This window comes from Neodiprion virginianus, unplaced genomic scaffold, assembly GCF_021901495.1.
Source record: "Neodiprion virginianus isolate iyNeoVirg1 unplaced genomic scaffold, iyNeoVirg1.1 ptg000042l, whole genome shotgun sequence".
NCBI classification, from domain to species: Eukaryota; Metazoa; Arthropoda; class Insecta; order Hymenoptera; family Diprionidae; genus Neodiprion; species Neodiprion virginianus.
Genome location: NW_025804445.1, coordinates 21383 through 41149, shown reverse-complemented (window position 1 = coordinate 41149; position 19767 = coordinate 21383). Strand labels below are relative to the sequence as shown.

Sequence of the window (19767 nt, the reverse complement as noted above, 5' to 3'; positions counted from 1 at the left end):
CCCACGGCCGTAAAAGGTTACTCGCGTCGCGGTGTCAGTCTTACGGAGCTAAAATAAGTGCGAGCGTTAAGCCACGAACTCCTTAGAGAAGTGTAGTGATAAGCGTATGTGAGTGTTACTATTGAGTATAACCGTGTGAGAGCGTGAGCCATTCGGACTGTAACCACCGAAAAGTGAGTAGTTGAATGAGTGGAAACAAATAGATTAAGAACATATTGTAAGCTTCCTTGTTTCGAACCTTCTCTGCTTTTTAGTTTTTGACCTATTAAACATTTTAACTTGGCTTTCCATCAAAACATTGGTACGATAAATTGAAATCTTCCAAACCTATTCCCAGGGAACGCCCTGTAGAGGACGTTCACCTCCCAATCCACCTAAGAAATAAATATAAACCTCTGTAAGAACTTAGAGGGTTGAAGCCGTCGCGTGCGAGACCGCTCCGCACGTGACATAATGATACGAAAAAAAATAAATTTAAATAGATAATTCTTCTTAAATTAAAGAATAATTAATTTTTAGAAATTGAAAACGTGAAATTAAATAACTAATCATTTATCTATCTGTATGTCTTCTTTCAACTTTTCAATAAGTTCCAATCCATTGCATAAATGTTTCAAATTACATTCCATAAAATTCATCAAAAGGCATGTCTTTGATGAACGATATTTCGATTTTAATCATTACGTGAGCGAAAAATGAATAAATATATAGGATGTTTTTCATAATTATATTCATTTTTGAAGAATTTAATGATTGCGAAACTTATTTTTTCTTCAAAAGTTCTTCTTTTCTCAAAAGTAAATTAAAAATTATAATATGTATGAATAAAATATGTATGATAAATTTATTTTCGCATTTTTTTCATTCAATCAATCATATATACATACAAATGATACATCAATATAATTCAATATAAATGGAGGCAATTGAATTGAATAATGGAGAGATATGAAAAATAGTTAACTCAAATATGTTAATTTTCTTGAATTGAAGAATAATTAATTTTGAAAAATTAGAAATATGAAATTAAATAACTAATCATATATCGATCTGTGTATTTTCTTCAAAGTTTTGAATAAGTTATAATACATTGTATAAATGCTTCAAACTACAATATATAAAGTGCATTATATGGCATTTTTTGATTAAATAATATTTTTATCATAATTAATGTGTGAGCGAATAATGAAAAAACATATAGAATTTTTTTAATAATTATAGTTATGTTTGAGGAATTTGATTATTGTGAAAATTTTTTTTTCAACATCTTCCTTTTTTTAGAAGTAAATTGAAAATTATAATATGTATAAGTAAAATATAAATCATAGGATTATTCATCATTCTATTTATTTCATCAATTATATATATGTATAAATTATACATTAATATAATTGATCATAAATGTAGGCGAATTAATTTAATAATTCAATGATATAAAAAAAAATTGTTCAGAAGGATCATATTTCCTAAATTGAAAAATAATCAGTTTTTAAAAATCAAAAATACGAAATTGAATAACTGATCATTTATCCGTCTGTATGTTTTCTTTAGACTTCTCAATAAGTTCTCATTCATTGTATAAATGTTTCAAATTACAATCCATAAAGGACATTGAGTGGCATTTCTTTAATGGATAATGTCATTATTATAATTAATATGTAAGCTAATAATTAAAAATGTATAGAATTTTTCTAATGTTTACGTTCATTTCTAAAAAATTTAATTCATGTAAAAATTTTTTTTCTCTCAATTCTTCTTTTTTCAAAAGTAAATTAAAATTATAATACATATAAATAAAATATAAATAACAAATCTATTCATAATTTTTTTCTATTCAATTAATTATATATATATATATATATATATATATATATGTACAAATTATACATTATTATGATTGAATATAAATAGAGGCAATTGAATTAAATAATTTGATGATATAGAAAATAATTAATTTAAATTGATCATTTTTCTTGAATTGAAGAATTATTGATTTTCAAAAATTAAAAATATGATATTAAACAACTGATCATTCATCTATCTGTATGTTCTCTTTAAACTTTTTAATAAGTTATAATCCATTGTATAAATGTTCCGAATTACGATCTATGAAGTACATTGAATGGCATTTTTCGATTGAATACTATTTTTATTATAATTAATATGTGAGCGAATAATGAAGAAATATAGGTATATATAATTAATTAAACGAAAAAATTGAATAATAAATTTATTATTCATATTTCATTCATATACATTATAATTTTTGATTTACTTCTAAAAAAAGAATGATTTAAAAAAAAAAAAGTTTTACATTAAGCATATTTTTTGAGAATAAATATAATTATTGAAAAAAAAAGTTTGTATTTTCTAATTATTCGCTCACATATTAATCAAAGTGAAAACATTATTTATTAGAGTAATGCCATTTATTGTACTTTGTGGATTGTAATTTAGAACATTTATGCAATAGATTATAACTTATTGAGAAGTTTAAAGGAAACATACAGATAGCTATATGATTAGTTGTTTAATTTCATATTCTCAATTTTTCAAAATTAATTATTCTTCAATCTAAGAAAAATGAGTAAGTTAAATTAATTATTTTCAGTATCATTAATTCATTTGATTTAATTTCACCCATTTACATTTAATCATATTAATGTATAATTTGTATATATACAAAATTGTTGAATGAAAAAATTAGAGAATAAAGTTATTATTCATGTTTTATTTATATGTAAAAGAAGTGAGTAAGTGGAAAAGAAGCTCTTGGTAAATTCCGTTATTTCAATTCTAAGGATATTAACCCCAAAATTGGAATTCAAGAACGTTTTGACCTCCTCCGTGTGATTGTTTGTGGATAGAGAGAGGCCTACTATCGAGATTTTAGTCTTCTTATTTTCCTTTTCAAGAAAATCAATTCTATTACTGAGTTGCAAGATTCTGTCACGTTCCTCCTTTGAGAGTGGAGAAACTTTTAAGTTGTTGAGTTCATCTTTCTTCACTGTGCTGTCTTCCAGAGCTTTAACTCGTTTAGTTAGATCGACCTTGGTTCCCTGTAAGTCGGTTTTTAATTCTGCTAGGTTTCGCTGTATATTCTCAAAGGCTGTTGCGTCGTCTTCGAACTTTTTGTTCAGTTTATCGGTGAGCACCTTGAGCTTAGTTTCCTGGTCAGACCTGAGACCTCTCAATTCCTGCAGTATTTTATCCATCGCTGAATCACTGATATCAATTGGGTCCAGGTAGTCTTCTAACTCCGCATCATCTGTCTTCTTAAAAGTCTTCGAAGGCTGTTCCGGCTCTTCTGTGGGAGATTGACCGGAACTGTGTCTTTTCCTCTTGGTTTCGATAAAGTTGGTTATTGGAGTGCAGGTGTTGGCAGCTTCTGCAAGGAGTTGCTGGGTGGATGATCGCCCTTTTCTTGACGGGGCCGCAGGTGTGACACCGGCTATAGAGTTGTTGTGATTCAAAACGAGGCGAGGTTTGGCTAACAGTGGCGCCACAGGTGCGCGGTCAGAATTTGACCGTGAGATGTCGCCTGTATTCATTTACGGAGTCGGGAAACGTAAACAATCATAAACACGCCAGCTGAGCTCACACCGTGTTATCAGGAAAAACAGAATTTTATATGCTAAACTCGAAAGGATTTAAAGATTTGTATCTGCAGACTTTAATCACTTGTTTCTACACAGAATATGCACGTTTTTATAATTTTTTACACAGAATTTATTAACTAGCAAAATTAAATATGATAGAGCGACAAAAGACACGTTTGTTCACTATAGATGCTCAGTAGCGCCCCCAAAATATCAAATTCAATGATTAATTATTTATTCATCTGTATGTTTTTTCTGAACTTTCCAACAAGTTTCATTCCATTGTATAGATGCTTCAAATTACAATACATAAAGTACATTGAATGGCATTTTTCTAATGAATAATATTTTAGATAATATGTGAGCGAATGATTGAAGAATATATAAGATTTTTCAATAATTATATTCATTACTTAAAAATTTAATCAATGTAAACTACATTTTTTCTTCAAATATTTTTCTTTTTTCAAAAATTAATCAAAAATTGTAATATATATATATATATATATGTATGTATATTGAAATGAAACATGAATAGAAAATCTCTTCCTCATCCTCTTATTTATTGAAATTAATATATATATATATGAATGACACATCAATATAATTGAATATAGACGGAGGTCAGTAAATTGAATAATGTAATAATAAGAAAAATGAATAATGTGAATAAATTTTTTCTCAAATTATTGGAAAATTAATTTTGAAAAATTAAAAATATGAAGTTAAATTATCAATTATTTATCTATCTGTATGTTTGCCATAAACTTTTAAATAAGTTTTAATCTAGTTTAAAGATACTGTTACGCCCCGATGTACTACCTTGGCGTACCTTTTTCAAAATTCCATTCCATTTCATTTCTTTAATTTATTCAATGCACAGATATTATTTCATCAAAATCTCATATTCTCATAACGGCGAGTTCCACCCCTCCTGGCAAAAGCCACGTAGAGACCAACAATGATCCCTAGTATAAGAGTGATAGAGCTGGAACGTTTCTAATAAAATGTAACAGTTTTATATCCTCTCGTAGGAACATGCCGGGGATCATTTAAATGAGTACGAAATTCATCGTGCAGCGTAGCACGCCTTGTGCGCTTGGCTTCCTTATCGGCAGCAGTGCTCAAATTACGCGATTATGCACTTTGTATGCACTGTCGCCGAGCTCGGCGAGAGGCCGTGTGAGCAGTCTCAATACTGCTTCCAGGCGTAACGCACGCCTAATTAAATTGTAATATAACGTTAACGCCCGCACTGACCATTTGTTGTTATGAATTATAACTCAATTCTCTGTTTGAATGAACATATAAATACAAATATAATCGTTGCGTAATATTCGCATGACAAATTTGGCGATCCTGCCAGGATCCGGTTTAAACCAACGAACGCGGCGCGCGTATCAAACGGCCGGATCATAGTGACGAACTTTGGAAGTGAGTGCATAAGCCCAATAAATTCACGCGCGAACCTTCGGCTACGCGTTTATAAGTAATTATTACGAATTGCACCTAGCAAGGGATAGAGTGAAAGGCCGCCTTGCGTAGACAATCAAGGACTGCCTGTAGACCGCTTGATAATCAGGGACTGAGTGTAGACCGCCTGATTCTACGCTGGACAATTCCCATGGTGAACTTGTGTATTTATTGGAAAGGAAGCAAGTATTAAATTCTGCACTCCTTAGATACAATAAACTTCGCGTTTAAACCATCTAAGTGAAGTGAAGTGAGAATAAGGACACTCAGACTTGAACCGCTCTTATATTCTTGCCCCCGGTGCCTGTCAGAGACTCCAGGACATCGAAGCCTCGTACCGACGGCTACCACGATCTTCGAGTGTGATGCTTCACACCTCAATTTGGCTACTCCTAGCGTGAGTACAAGCATTTTGTTACTTACTCGAGTCACCATAAACGCATCAAAGAAAAAAAATCGTGATCGAAACTAAGAATTTAATGGTCAAACTTGAATCATTCAAATAAATAAAGTCAAAGCTTGACTCAAGGTAAATTTAAAAATAAATGACCGGAGATCGGCAGTACCTCCCACTATTGTTGAGACTGTAGAAGATGGACAATCCGTCACTTCTGAATCCCGGTTTGAAGAGAGATTATGGGATTTGACAAACCAAATGACTCAGCTTGTGAACAGGCTACAAGAAGCCACCGAACGTAATGATTTAACTGCAATGGGCAGATATCGTCTTGGTCTAGAGCAATTAAACGGAGAGAGGTTAACTGCGCGTCAACTTGCTGGCCGCGAAGATTTGCCTATAGAAGAGGTTACCCGTTTTATTCAATTGAGAAATCAAGAACGCCGTGAACACGACTTCATTCGTCGCAATAATGTAGAAATAAATCGAAACTCTGAAAGAGTTCCGCGTCCCGAAGACACGCTTAAAAGCGTCACCAACCAAATGTTTCAGGAAATGCAACGACCGAATGACCAATTAACCGAAGAAAATCGTCAAGAGGAAGCTCTTACAAATAGTAATACCAATCGAGAAGCGATCAATAACTATTATCGCTTAACAGCTAACGATGATCCGAATGTTTCTAATATTTTGAGACCGCTCGGAAACCATACCGGAGCGATACCGCGAATTCAAGTAGATACCGCGCGTCTCGTTGAATCAGAGGTGGAAGGTCCTACTCAGATAGCTCCCTCAATCGTAACAAACCCACCACGTTACTCGGCATTATACGGGCTCGCTCAAAACCGATTTCTGCCACCGACACCGTGCATCAATGAGTTGGGCTCCCCAGCCAATTCAGGCTCGGACCATCAAGGTATAAATGCGATGCCAATACCGATCCTTTACCAAAATCGCTTATTAGAAAACGACCGATTCTCCACCGCGCGAGCCAATGTGAACCATGATATCTTGTCGAATACGGATTCGACACTGCAACGCGTTCTCGAGGAATGCCGACGTTTATCACGGATGCCGAACGTACGCCTTACACCAAGGCCTAGTCCACAATGGCCTATTGGTCCGACGGATTACGAAATCCCACGAGGTACTGGTAGCAATACCCGTAGCAACGTCCCGCGTCGTCGTCTAGAACAGCAAGAAGAGGACGAACTTCGAAGAGCCTTGGAAATGTCTGCTCCTTTACCACATCGTCGTGGAAAGGACACTGTGACGTTCAGTATGACCCAGTTTCTGAGTGATCCCGAAGCTTTACGCCAACAGCTAGAGATAATGAGGAACATTGAGGAACTCGCTCGAAGAAACCAAACGAGAATTCAACTACCGGCAACTGCACCACCCCGAGACGTGCTTTCTCCTCGGAATCCAAGAGACCCAGGCCCGTATGCACGAACGGAAGCTTACTTGAACGGTATCAGCCTACGCCCCGATGCTGCCGGAAGATACCCCGGAGAACCAAATCGCCCAGCGGACGAGCCCTACGCGATCCAAGATTTCCTACCCGCGTTTCAAGCCATCAAGATGATTGATTGCAGACTGGAAGGGAAAGCAGGCGAAGATGTACACGCTTGGATCATGCAAGTAAAAGCCGCCGATATGGTAGTTATGCCAACCCAACGTTTCCCGATTTGAGCATGATAATCAGCTTGAAGACGGGAGGAGCTCTTCAGAAGACCATCAACCAGAGGAGATCTCGTACAATCCCAACTTTACTTGAAGTCGTAAGATCAGCCGTCATTGTCGAGAAAAGTGCCACCACATTGGAAATGGAGCTTGGCAGAACAGGCCAAAAGGGCGACACTGTGGACGCCTACAATCTCAAATTCAATCAGATCTACCTAGATCTCGTAGCTGCCTTCTCGAATCAACAACTACGAGCGAACATCGATCCTAATCTTCAAGACCTCGAAAATAGAGTGTGCCAGTACTATCTGTACGGACTCAATCCGAAGATATTCCATCAAGTCAAAAACCGTCAGTACTTCAAGTTACTAGAAGCCCAGAAGGCCGCGAAAGAAGCCGAAGGCGAGGAATTGAATTTCCGAATGCATCAACAATAGTTGATGAACAGTAACGACACAGCCTCGAAACCCACGTTTTGCAACAAGTCCCAAATTTACGGGCCAGGCAGCGCATTAGATACGCGAAGATTCCAGGTACAACAAAGAACCTCGACGAACTCGCCAAGGTCAACTCCTCGACCACCAGCGTCCGTCCACCACCACGATGAAGCGGAACAAGATAAAGATAAAGAACTCCAGAGATGTGAATGCCACACCTGTAACACACATCGGACCGCCCATGAACAACAAGCAGTATGTCATAACTGCGGAACCAGAGGACACTACAGCCGGAACTGCTACGCCCCGCGCCGACCACAGAACGACCAACGCAAATTTTCAAAACGCCAGCCCCAAAGACAAACCGCCCAACGACCAAGTCATTGCACGTCAGAGGAACTCCAGTCAGAGGAAGAGGAAATAGAGGGACAGGAGGACGAACTAGAGGACAAGTGCCAACAGGGGCCCGTGTATGTTCAGTTTCACAGGGGCTACTACAGTGTGCTGTAATAAAATTTGGAGAAACAAAGCAAGGAGTAGCCCTTATGGTCGATACAGGTGCATCAATAAACCTCATAAAACGGAAGGTTATTTATCCATCGGATAAACAAATTTGTCCACTTATCAAACGCAAAATTTCCTTTAAAACTGGCAAAGCGCTAAATTCCGCGAATGAAATTGCTGTACTAACTCACACGGGACTAAAGGACGAATTCGTCATTATACCAGACGATTATCTGCCTGACGAAGTAGATGGAATCATGGGAAACCCGTTTATGAGAACGCGAGATTTCCAGTTGAATGCCTCGACGCTCACACTGAAGAATAAGATACACCACCTTAGTAGCGACCGAAAAATTCGATTTAAACCAAATTCGGTGAACAAAATTGCCATTGATACCGACGAAAATAATCTCGATCTCATGTTATGCATGGTCTATAAAGACGGAATGCCTATGGAAAACATCCCGGTGCAGATTGTACACACGAACAATCATGGTACGGCTTATGGAATCATCACCACCGCTGAAGACGAAGATATCGAGCTCGGACTGGAAAACGTCCAAGTCCACCGAGTAAAGAGTATGTCAAACCCGGGTGTATGGCAACAACCACGTGATGAAAGAGAGCAGGCGCTCCAACATACTGTCGACTTGAAACACCTACCGGAGGAGTATCAGAAAGAAATTTGGAGTATTCTTCAGGATTTCAGCGATATCTTTGCCTTACAGGAGGAAGACATGGTCAATGGAACTTCAATGACTGAACATCGCATCGAGTTGTCAGATCCTCAACGCATTGTAAATGTGAAAAGTTTCCGTGCTCCACAGCTGCACCAGCAGGTTGTAAAAGAGGGAGTTGAGAAAATGTTGAAACAAGGAATAATAACGGAATCCGAGTCGCCATACAACTCGCCAGTTTGGGTTGTACCCAAAAAACCGGGCCCCGACGGAAAACCCAAGTATAAAATTTGGCATTTTGAATACCAACGAATGCCTTTCGGATTACAGAACGCTCCTGCGACCTTCCAATGCATAATGAACGATGCCCTGAGAAGATTGAATCAGAAGATCTGTTGCGTCTACATTGATGACGTAATAATTTTTGGTGAAACGGAGGAAGAACACCATCGAAATGTAAGAACCGTATTTCAGCGTTTAAGACAATGGAACCTGAAACTCCAGCCAGAGAAGTGCGCCTTCATGAAGACTGAAGTGAGATACCTCGGATATGTCATCACTGACGAAGGGAGCAAACCAGATCCGGAAAAGACCAGAGCGATACAACAATTACCCGTTCCAGTCAACGTTAAGACGATTCGATCCTTCCTTGGTTTGACGGAGTATTACCGAAAGTTCATACAAAACTATTTAATGTTAGCGAAACCATTAACAAGGTTAACAAGAAAGAACACCCCATGGGATTGGTCAGCAGCCTGCCAAGAAGCCTTCGAAACCCTGAAAGAAAAGTTGGTTACACCACCGAAACCTTTGCTGAAAAACCTAATGATCAAATTTCAATAGATATCGTCGGGTCTCTGGTCGAATCTTGGAATAAACACCGATATATCCTCACGATGCAGGATTCAATAACTAAATTCATTAAATGTGCCCCACTTGCGAACAAAACCGCGACAGAAGTTATCAAGGCTCTATCAGAGTACTGGATAGGTAACTTCGGGTGCCCCAAAGTAATCCTGACGGACATGGGAAAGGAGTTTTGTAACGAGCTGACCGATTCCTTTCTCGAACACTATAATATCAAACATATCACCACAACTGCATATCACCCGCAGTCGAACGGCTCTATAGAACGAATGCATAGTGTCTTGAAAGACTATATTCGAACTGCCTGCAAAGAGAGAGTACACACTTGGGACAAGGTTTTAACAGAAATGGCACGTGCCTATAACACTTCCGTTCATCAATCAACAGGTGAAACGCCTCACAACCTCATGTTGTGCCATGAAGCCAACAATCCTGACGGTTTCCGCGAAAACCGATTGGAAACCGTGATTAGTAAGAAAATGTTGTGGATACGAAAATGGGAGGAACGGTTCGAGAAAGCTCTGGTCTGGCTTACCAAATCCAGAGAGAAAAACCAAAAACAAGTGGACCGAGGAACACGACGACAAACCCCTTTATATCAAGTGGGGGATAAAGTAAAGATCAAGAACCATACGCGACAGAACGCCTTGGAAAGGATTTGGAATGGACCATCCGTCGTCTTCGAGATCAACGAACAAAAAGGAAATATCACTTACAAGAAAACCGCGGATGATTCCACAGCATCTTATTGGAAGACCCATCTGAATAACACCAAACCGTACTACGAATACGACACCGGACCAAGGGAAAACGATCCAATCCCTAGAATTAAACTGAAACGGGTTCAGGGTAACGATTGGATCTCCACGGAATAGAGTCTTGGTTTCTTTTGTTATAGGTGTAGCAGTCTATCCCTAGCCTACTTCGATGTCTCAGTTATCAATGGGACTTTACTCCAGGAGGAAGTGGGCAAAGTATACATGTACCAGGAAAGATGGAAGATATTCCAATCCATTGACGCAAGTGGGTTCACCAAACCATTACTCGACATCCACAACAAACTCGGAGGCCTCCAGACGATACGGGATACCTATCTGGACCATTGGAGCCCTGGTCAGCGATCCCTCGCCCAGTCCGCCCTGGACGCTTTAGATTTAGAATTTGCCCGTGCCTCGTCACACAAGAATATTTTGGAAGTCATTTCAGACTTGGGTGCGCCTATTTTTCAAATGACGCGGCGCCCCTCTAAATTAAGGGAATCTCAATCCCACGGAACCAAAACAAGTACTCCGAAAGCGCTCGGGTCGAGCGATGTTACTTACGAAGCCTCGCGCGAAGTTGAGGCGGTATTTGGAAAACATGTTCTTCTGACGGGCCTGGCAAATGAAATGTATCCCCTAAGGAAATCTTATCTCACGCCAAACATCAGACCGAAAAGAGGAATGTAACTTTTTAGGAACAATCCAAAAATCAATCTATGGAACTGCTGTCGCGGATGATTTGGAAATAATTATTGGGAATCTAGCCTCACTAAAAAATGTAACGGACACTCTAAATCTTGTTGTAACCAAATCCTTGCACATCAATCAAGTCCAAATTAATATCTTGAATACAAATCAGCTCAAACTTAAGCACTCTTTGGAAACTGTATGGGGACAATTGGAATCATTAAAAATAAAAGGTAACGAAACACTTGCTTATCAGGAATACATGAAAGCTATAACTCTAAGTTTATTCGAAATTGAGGAACTGCAACGACTAATCGATCTGGTAATGACTGCCGTGCAATTAGGAAGGCATGGTATCATCGATAACGCCCTTTTTACTCCAAAGGAGCTTATGACAGCTCTTCAAGCTTTCGACGCCAATGACAAAAAGACACTAATACCTATTAAGGAGGAAAATTACGAGAAGTTTATTAAAATAAGTGATTTAACTATAACTACAGATAAAGGCAAACTTATCTATATACTCACAGTGCCTTACTTAGAGAAGGAACCTTGGGTAATAATTCAGAATACCCCGGTACCCGTAAGAATAAATCACACTTATGTAACGCTTAACCCAACATATGCTTTGAAATTAGTACGTAAGAATTTTATAAGAGAAGTCACATTTTCTCAATTGAAACAGATAACCGATTATTTCATTGGTGATTATCGTGATGTGGGACATCGCAACGATACTATTGAACTTTGTGAGAAAATAACTGATCCCATACCACGAGGATGCACCCTGAGTCGTTTTCTCGTCACAGATATTGCTTACATAAGAACGCAGGGATCGCAAATAATCTTAACTTTGATGCCAATTGAGGTAACCATAACATGCGCTTCAATGCAGACTTTTATCATTCAAATCACCAAGCCATCCCTGATAACCACGAATCAGAGCTGCGAACTTCAAACTTTGAAAACGCGAGTCAAATTAATCGTAGAACATATGACTCCTCAATTAACAGAAAAACATGCAGATACGATTTCCCCGCTAAACAAATTTGTAACAGGCCGGGAAATTGTATTGCATCACGTGATTAACTTGGATACCCTCAAGGATCAAGGACAAGCCATTTTAGACCTTGAGAGTGTCCTCGCGATTAACGAAGCGACCCTTCGGGTCAACAATACATAGGCTAACTTCAAAGGTATAGGGATCCCATCAATAGCTGCCATTTCTGGAACGATATCCATCTTGTCTATTCTACTCTTGCTGTGGAAATTTAATATACCCACCTACATTCCGGCGTTCACCGGAAATTGTTGCCAAAGGAATCCCTCTGCTTTGGAAGTAGTAGAACGAAGGAAATTAGAACGCAAGATTGAGAAACAGGCTAAACGTAACAAAAGAATCCTACGAGAAATCAGAAGCCGTAGAGACGCGCCTTTGTCTTCGTCGGGGGATGTGATAGAGCTGGAACGTTTCTAATAAAATGTAACAGTTTTATATCCTCTCGTAGGAACATGCCGGGGATCATTTAAATGAGCACGAAATTCCTCGTGCAGCGTAGCCCGCCTTGTGCGCTTCGCTTCCTTATCGGCAGCAGTGCTCAAATTACGCGATTATGCACTTTGTATGCACTGTCGCCGAGCCCGGCGAGAGGCCGTGTGAGCAGTCTCAATACTGCTTCCAGGCGTAACGCACGCCTAATCAAATTGTAATATAACGTTAACGCCCGCACTCACCATTTGTTGTTATCAATTATAACTCAATTCTCTGTTTGATAAACATATAAATACAAATATAATCGTTGCGTAATATTCGCATGACATAAGGATCGACTTTCTTCAATTTAACTGGTACCAAGAACGGAGATAAGGGACTGCTGAATTAGCATCAGTAGCGCTCAGTCTGTAAATATCCCTCTTTTTAAGTTAAAACTGCAACCAATAACTAGGATAAACCACTACCTTTGGAACCACCAAATTGAAATAGATGATTTATTAGGATGTATGAATGAATGTGTGAACATTGCATGTAAATATCTTTTGTTCATATCTTCAATGTGTAACCGACGAGATTGAGAATCGTCGGAACACCGTCGAAGAGCGAGAAGTAACGCTGACCATGTGGATTTGAGCGCCAGGAGGTCGCTCTCACCTCATTGGCTAATTGCCGTTGTGACTAATTACAAGTGAAGCTCCTTGGACCCTCGGGCCCAAGAAGCCGCGTCTTTCGTCTGTCAAGTCGCGAGGTGCGTGGACGTCCACCCGTATTAGCCTTTCTTAAGCAATACTAGCGTTCGGAAAATCTCAGTTGTGACCGGCCTAAAGTCTCGCGTTAATTTGTCGAATTCGAGCATTTAGTTATTCTGTGAGCTGCAAAAGACTGACTATCTTCTACGTTCCCATCTTTTCTGTGCTTCACTTGATCTCATCTTTTCGAGAATAGACATTTTTATGTCATTCCATTTTCCGTAATTAAATTGAGTTTTAAAGCGAATCAGGTAATTTTAAGTGCTGGTAATAATAACTACACTAGCGTTTTTAATAAATAATCTTTGGAATCATCTTTAACATATATCAAAATCAGCAAATTGACACTTTCAACTATAGCTTTCGATAGTAAGATATCATTCTAAATTCACAAAGACTAAGTGACCGACGTTCAACATCGTTCGATTCATCAACTCTTCCGAACTTGAGATGAGGCACTGGTCCAAAATTCTACTGACGCAGACCGACACGATCCGACGGCTCTCAATCTCGTCGACGGATTCACCAAAAGATAAGTCTATCCGAGTGTTAATCTTCGAAATTGAACGAAGTCTTGTTTCACCTTTACAATCAAAATTTACTTCAGTAATATTCATTTGAAAGCAAGTCTAGAATTGGTGGCTAGCTTCACTACCCTCAATTAAATCATACTTATTGTTTCCGAGATTTAACCAACAAGAATTAACAACAGGATATATAATTGATTTAAGATAATCTAAAAGGAGAGATACAATATCGAATAATTACGATCAGTTAGTTATAACCATCGTTCAGAGTAGATGTTCCTGGTACCGAATAATAATATCCTCTAAAATGGAATAACAAATAATAGGCCAAAACCCGCAAACGGTCAAATTCATCAATTTGCAGCTTCTCTGCATTTGAATATAAATTCGTCCGTCGGCGTGGATCGTTATATGAACTCAAACGCTTTATAAATTGATACTTCCGGCTTTTATGTCATTATCACCATTCATTGTTGATAGACATTTCAATCACAAAATCATACAGAATATACCTCATCTTTTACCAGTTAAATCATATTGAACCATTTATTTTGAACGACCTTTTTCCCATTTTCATTATTATAAAGTTGCCTCAACAATTTAAACAAACCTCACAGACCTGTGCAGGACTATAGCAACACGATTCTACGAATTAACGGCTTATCGAGAGGTAGGTCTCTTCTTAGTTTTAATTTTCATTCATTGTCGTTACGTAGGAGCTTGATTATTTAATTAATCATTAACTACCACCGCTCAGTACACTCTCACCCCCACGTAACCATGCTCCAAATTATAATACATAAAGTAGATTAAATAGCATATTTTCAATGAATAATATTTCCATTTTAAATAATATGTAAGCAAATAATTGAAAAATATATAAAATTTTTTGAATGAGTACATTTATTTTTTAAAAATTCGAATGATGTGAAATATTTTTTTTCCTGAAATTTTTCTTTTTTTCAAAGTTACCTGAAAATTATAATATATAAATATATATACATATATATATATCTAAATGAAACATAGATGATAAATTTCTTTCTCGTCCTCTTATTTAATAAAATTGCTTTAAAGATCGTGACGAATATTATTTTTGTGTGTTAGGGTTAAAGAATAAGTGAGATGAGGTTAGTAACCCTACGGCGCAGTTACTAACCTAAATAATTAGATATTGAGAGATAATAAAAGAGAAAGATATGATTGTTGGGCGCCAGACGCACATGCGTCAGAAAATAGATAATTAGAAAAAAAGGTAAAGGTAAAGGTGAAGGTAATAGATTAAGGTAAGGTCAGGTTCTACGACGGTTTCGCACAGCTTGCTCAGTATAGACAAGATAATGGTAGAGGGGAGGGGTTGAATCCAATAGATAAAATAAGACACAGGCGAAGCAGAAAGAGTATCGAATATATTGGCTAAGAAGCGATAAATCTTCGTAACAAGCAAACAACTGAAGAGGTTGAGATACAATTACGATGGATGAGATTAATAATTTACAGTCAGAGAAAAGTTAAGCGAGAGATTTAACAAATAACAGAACGTTTTCAAAATAAAGGAGAGATATGCGTAGGCTCGCGATACTATGATTCGAGGTAATAATTAACACGGTTTTATAATGAATAGGCAGAATAGAAAAAGATATACGGTACTTAAATTAGGTATTGATCAAGCAAACCATGAAATATGAGAAGCGATTATGAGAAACATGCGAAATACAAAAATTGTAAAAGTTATCACATTACCAGAATTATCAGAGATATAACATAGGCAGGGAATTAATCATTACGAGATAAATTCAAGTAGAGAATTATTACAAATTATAGAAACTAACAGATAATACGTAGTCTCTAGTTTGCGGTGAGTGCGAGAAGAAAGAGCGATAATGTTTGGTAGGGTAAAAGATAATTTCGGGATTAAGACAAATAATACTCGAGAGAATTATTACGCAACATACAACAAACCAAAGAGTTTACGGACAACTACGATCAGCGGTATTAGCGAAGAAAATAATGAAAAATATGTTATTGGATACGTCGCAATACTTCAAAGTCAAAAGAACGACGAGTGGGACCGCGCGGCAATGTAAGATCGCTCGCACGTTACACTTACGAAGATGAATTAATCAAAGATAATACGTAAAGAAACAGTTATAAATTAATCAGAAGAAGTATAACGAATAGTGATGCTCAATAGCTAAGATAAGAATTGACAATTTAACAGAACACGCTGCTATACAGCGATATTAGATATTTAGGTATTCTAGAAGAGAAAGATAGCAAATAAATACAATAGTCACTGACAATGCGTAAGTAATAGTCAACCAGTCGCAAAGTTACTTGCAATAAGAAATAGAAAGGGACAAGATAAAAAATAGTAGAGAATAAGGTACGAGCCCAGGTGGCTCACGCAGACCAACTGCAAGAGAGAGAGAGAGAGAGAGAGATATAAAGATACGATATAATGCAAGTAATTTCGTGGCTTCACAAAATAGAAATGGAGTCTCACTCACGTAAAAAGAAGATAAAACAGGCACCGAAGATGCGGTAATAAAGCGAGAACTGAATCTATGGATAGCGATAATTATTCTGGGTACTACAAGAGCACGTCTTGATTGATGGAAAACTGAACGTAGAGTGTCGAGACGAGCGATGATCCTGATTTTCGTCGTGCTGCTGTCACGTGATTCTTTGTCAAATTTGCGTGATTCTAATTGGGCCAGCAGGTTGCGTAGGTCTGGTCTATAGGTAGGCGGCGATAATCCCTCGCCGCTTGTTTTTCTTCTTCGTCGACGACAGGTATCGAGGTATCGGGACATCGGAAGGTGGTCGGAGATGTTTACCCTCAGCTGTGCTACATCGTTGGTGAGAAGGAAGGTCGTACCGCTCATGTGTTGCGATATTGAGGTGTGCGACAATATTACGTCACCGATCTTTTGGACTTGCGACCGATCGTACTTCACTCCTTGCTTTACTGGTACTCCCCGTTGTAGCTATTTCGTTGGCGCTGCATCCCGGCCCTCGCTCATCGGAGTCCTCATGCCGGAACGATCTGGTGGTGATGGCCCTCGACCCGGATCCCCACACTAGATCCAACAGATCCACGTGGTCAGCATAGTCTAGCATATTTCACGCCACAGCCCTTCGATAGGACGGCTCATTAAGAGAAAACCGTCCTCTATTTGATAGACAACGACTTAGTAGATGTCGTGGTCCGTTTAGCTCCAGGCTGATAAGTATCGTCGACGGGAGGCTTTGTTGTGTTTTTGACGCACAGCCCTGTATGCCGTCGGGCGATGCATCCGAGCGGTAAAAGCATTGATTCGTGGTTCGGCTCCTGGCCGATAAGTCTTACTTTTAAGTAAAACTCAAATTATCAAGCTAATTCTATTCTATTTTCTAATTTTGTAATATATTTATTATATATGTATATATAAATAATGAATTAAGATCTTTGAATATCAATGAAGGTAATTAAATCAAATAATTGAATGATAAGAAAAAGGAATAATCTCAATAAATTATTTTTTTTGAAATAACGGATAATCAATTTTCAAAAATTAAAAATATGAAATTGAATAATTGATTATTTATCTATCTGTATGTTCTCTTCAAACTTTTATATATGTATAATTTATATATATATATACATTGATTTCATCAAATAAGAGGATGAGGAATAAATTCATTATTTATGTTTTGTATATATATATATATATATATATATATATATGTATCAAAATAAAACATAAATAATGAATTAATTCCTCATCCTCTTATTTAATGGAATCAATGTATATATATATATAAATTATACATTGATATAATTGAACATAAATAAAGGTAATTCGATCCAATAATTAATTGACAAGAAAACAATCAATCTGAATAAATTATTTTTCCCAAATTAATGAATAATTAATTTCCAGAAATTGAAAATATGAAATCAAATAATCAATTATTCATCTATCTGTATGTTTTCTTTAAATTTTTCAATAAGTTCTAATCCATCGTATATATGCTCCAAATGACGATACATAAAGTACATTGAGTGGCATTTCTTCAATAAATGACATTCTCATTTTAAATAATATGTGAGCAAATAATCAAAGAATATATACGATTTCTTTGATAATGATATTTATTTTTCAAAAATTTGATGACGTGAAATATTTTTTTCTACCAAAAATTTTTCTTTTCTCAAAAGTTAATTGAAAATTATAATATGTATTAATATATTTAGAGTACATGTATGTATTATATATATATATATACATATTATAATTTTCAATTAACTTTTGAAAAAAGAAAAATTTATATATATATCAGAATGAAACATGAATAATAAATTTCTTACTCATCCTCTTATTTAATAGAATAATTCATATATATATAAATTATACATTAATATAATTGAATATAAATGGAGGTAATTGAATTGAATAATTGGTGACGAAAAAAAACAATTATTCGCGAAAAATTTTCCATCTTAAATTGATGGATACTTAATTTTCAAAAATTAGGAATATGAAATTGAATGATTAATTATTCATCTATCCGTATGTTTTTTCAAACTTCTTGATAGGTTCTGATCCATTGTGTGGATGCTCCAAATCACAAAACATGAAGTACATTAAATGGCATTTTTTCAATGAATAATATTCTCATTCTAATTTTTATGTGAGCAAATAATCAAAAAATATATAAGATTTTCTTAATGATTATATTCATTTTTGAAAAATTTTATTATGTGTAATATTTTTTTTTCAGAAATTTTCCTTTGTTCAAAAGTGAATTGAAAACTATAATATATATACATAAATATCAGAATAAAACATGAATAATCAATTTCTTTCTCATTCTCTTATTCAATGAAATCAATTTATATGTACTGTAACGTGGCATTTCGTACCCTGTCAACATGGTTTAATTATCGCACTTCCCCACATACGAATATCGCTGAAAATAACGAAAGCACGTCTGAGGCCCATACTCCAAAACTAACGACTAGATATCTTTAAGTGAAATTCTCTTTATTAAGCTAATTCTATTCTGTTTTCTAATTTTGTGACGATCTACGAGAACCATCTACGAGACTTCAATGAGCGAGGGCCGGGATGCAGCGCCAACGAAATAGCTACAACGGGGAGTACCAGTAAAGCAAGGAGTGAAGTACAGTCGGTCGCAAGTCCAAAAGATCGGTGACGTAATATTGTCGCACACCTCAATATCGCAACACATTAGCGGTACGACCTCACCTCTCACCAACGATACCGCACAGCTGAGGGAAAACATCTCTGACCGCCTTCCGACGTCCCGATACCTCGATACCTGTCGTTGAGGAAGAAGAAAAACAAGCGGCGAGAGATTATCGCCGCCTATCCGTAGACCAGACCTACGCGACCTGCAGGTCCAATTAGAATATTGCGAATTCGAGGAAAAATCACATGACAGCAGCACGGCGAAAATCAGGATCATCGCTCGTGTCGACACTCTACGTTCAGCTTTCACTCTAAGAAGACGTGCTATCGCTATATCGTACCGCTATTACTATCTCTACGTTCAGTTTTCACTCTAAGAAGACGCGTTATCGCTATATCGTACCGCTATTACTATCTCTTGTATCTCTCGTATCGTAGATTCAGTTTCTCGCTTTTGTCACCGCATCTTCGGTGCCTTCTCTATCTACTTTTTTACGTAAGTGAGGTTCCTTTTCTATTTTGTGAATCCGCGAAATTACTTGCAATATATCGTATCTTTATCTGTCTCTCTCTCTCTCTTCCTTGCAGTTGGTCTGCGTGAGCCACCTGGGCTAGTACCTTATTCTCTATTATCTCTTATCTTGTCCCTTTCTATTTCTTATTGCAAGTAACTTCGCGACTGGTTGACTATCACTTACGCATTTTTAGTGACT

The 19767-nt window shown here is 37.0% G+C and overlaps 1 protein-coding gene across 1 annotated transcript; it reads left to right on the top strand.

The window, feature by feature from the left end:
- The first annotated feature begins 4716 nt into the window (after positions 1–4716).
- Positions 4717–11085, top strand: LOC124309803 (uncharacterized). Its single transcript, XM_046773553.1, has 2 exons — positions 4717–5469; positions 10536–11085. The coding sequence occupies exons 1-2, from the start codon at positions 5438–5440 to the stop codon at positions 11083–11085; spliced, it is 582 nt and encodes a 193-aa protein (XP_046629509.1). The 5' UTR covers positions 4717–5437.
- The last annotated feature ends 8682 nt before the right edge of the window (positions 11086–19767 follow it).

What these genes read in the sequence shown, in the direction of transcription:
- LOC124309803 (XM_046773553.1), top strand. Translation starts at nt 5,438, where the DNA reads ATGCTTCACACCTCAATTTGGCTACTCCTAGC. An exon ending in TCAATTTGGCTACTCCTAGC is followed by an intron (nt 5,470 to 10,535) that starts GTGAGTACAAGC and finishes CTTTTGTTATAG; the next exon opens with GTGTAGCAGTCTATCCCTAG.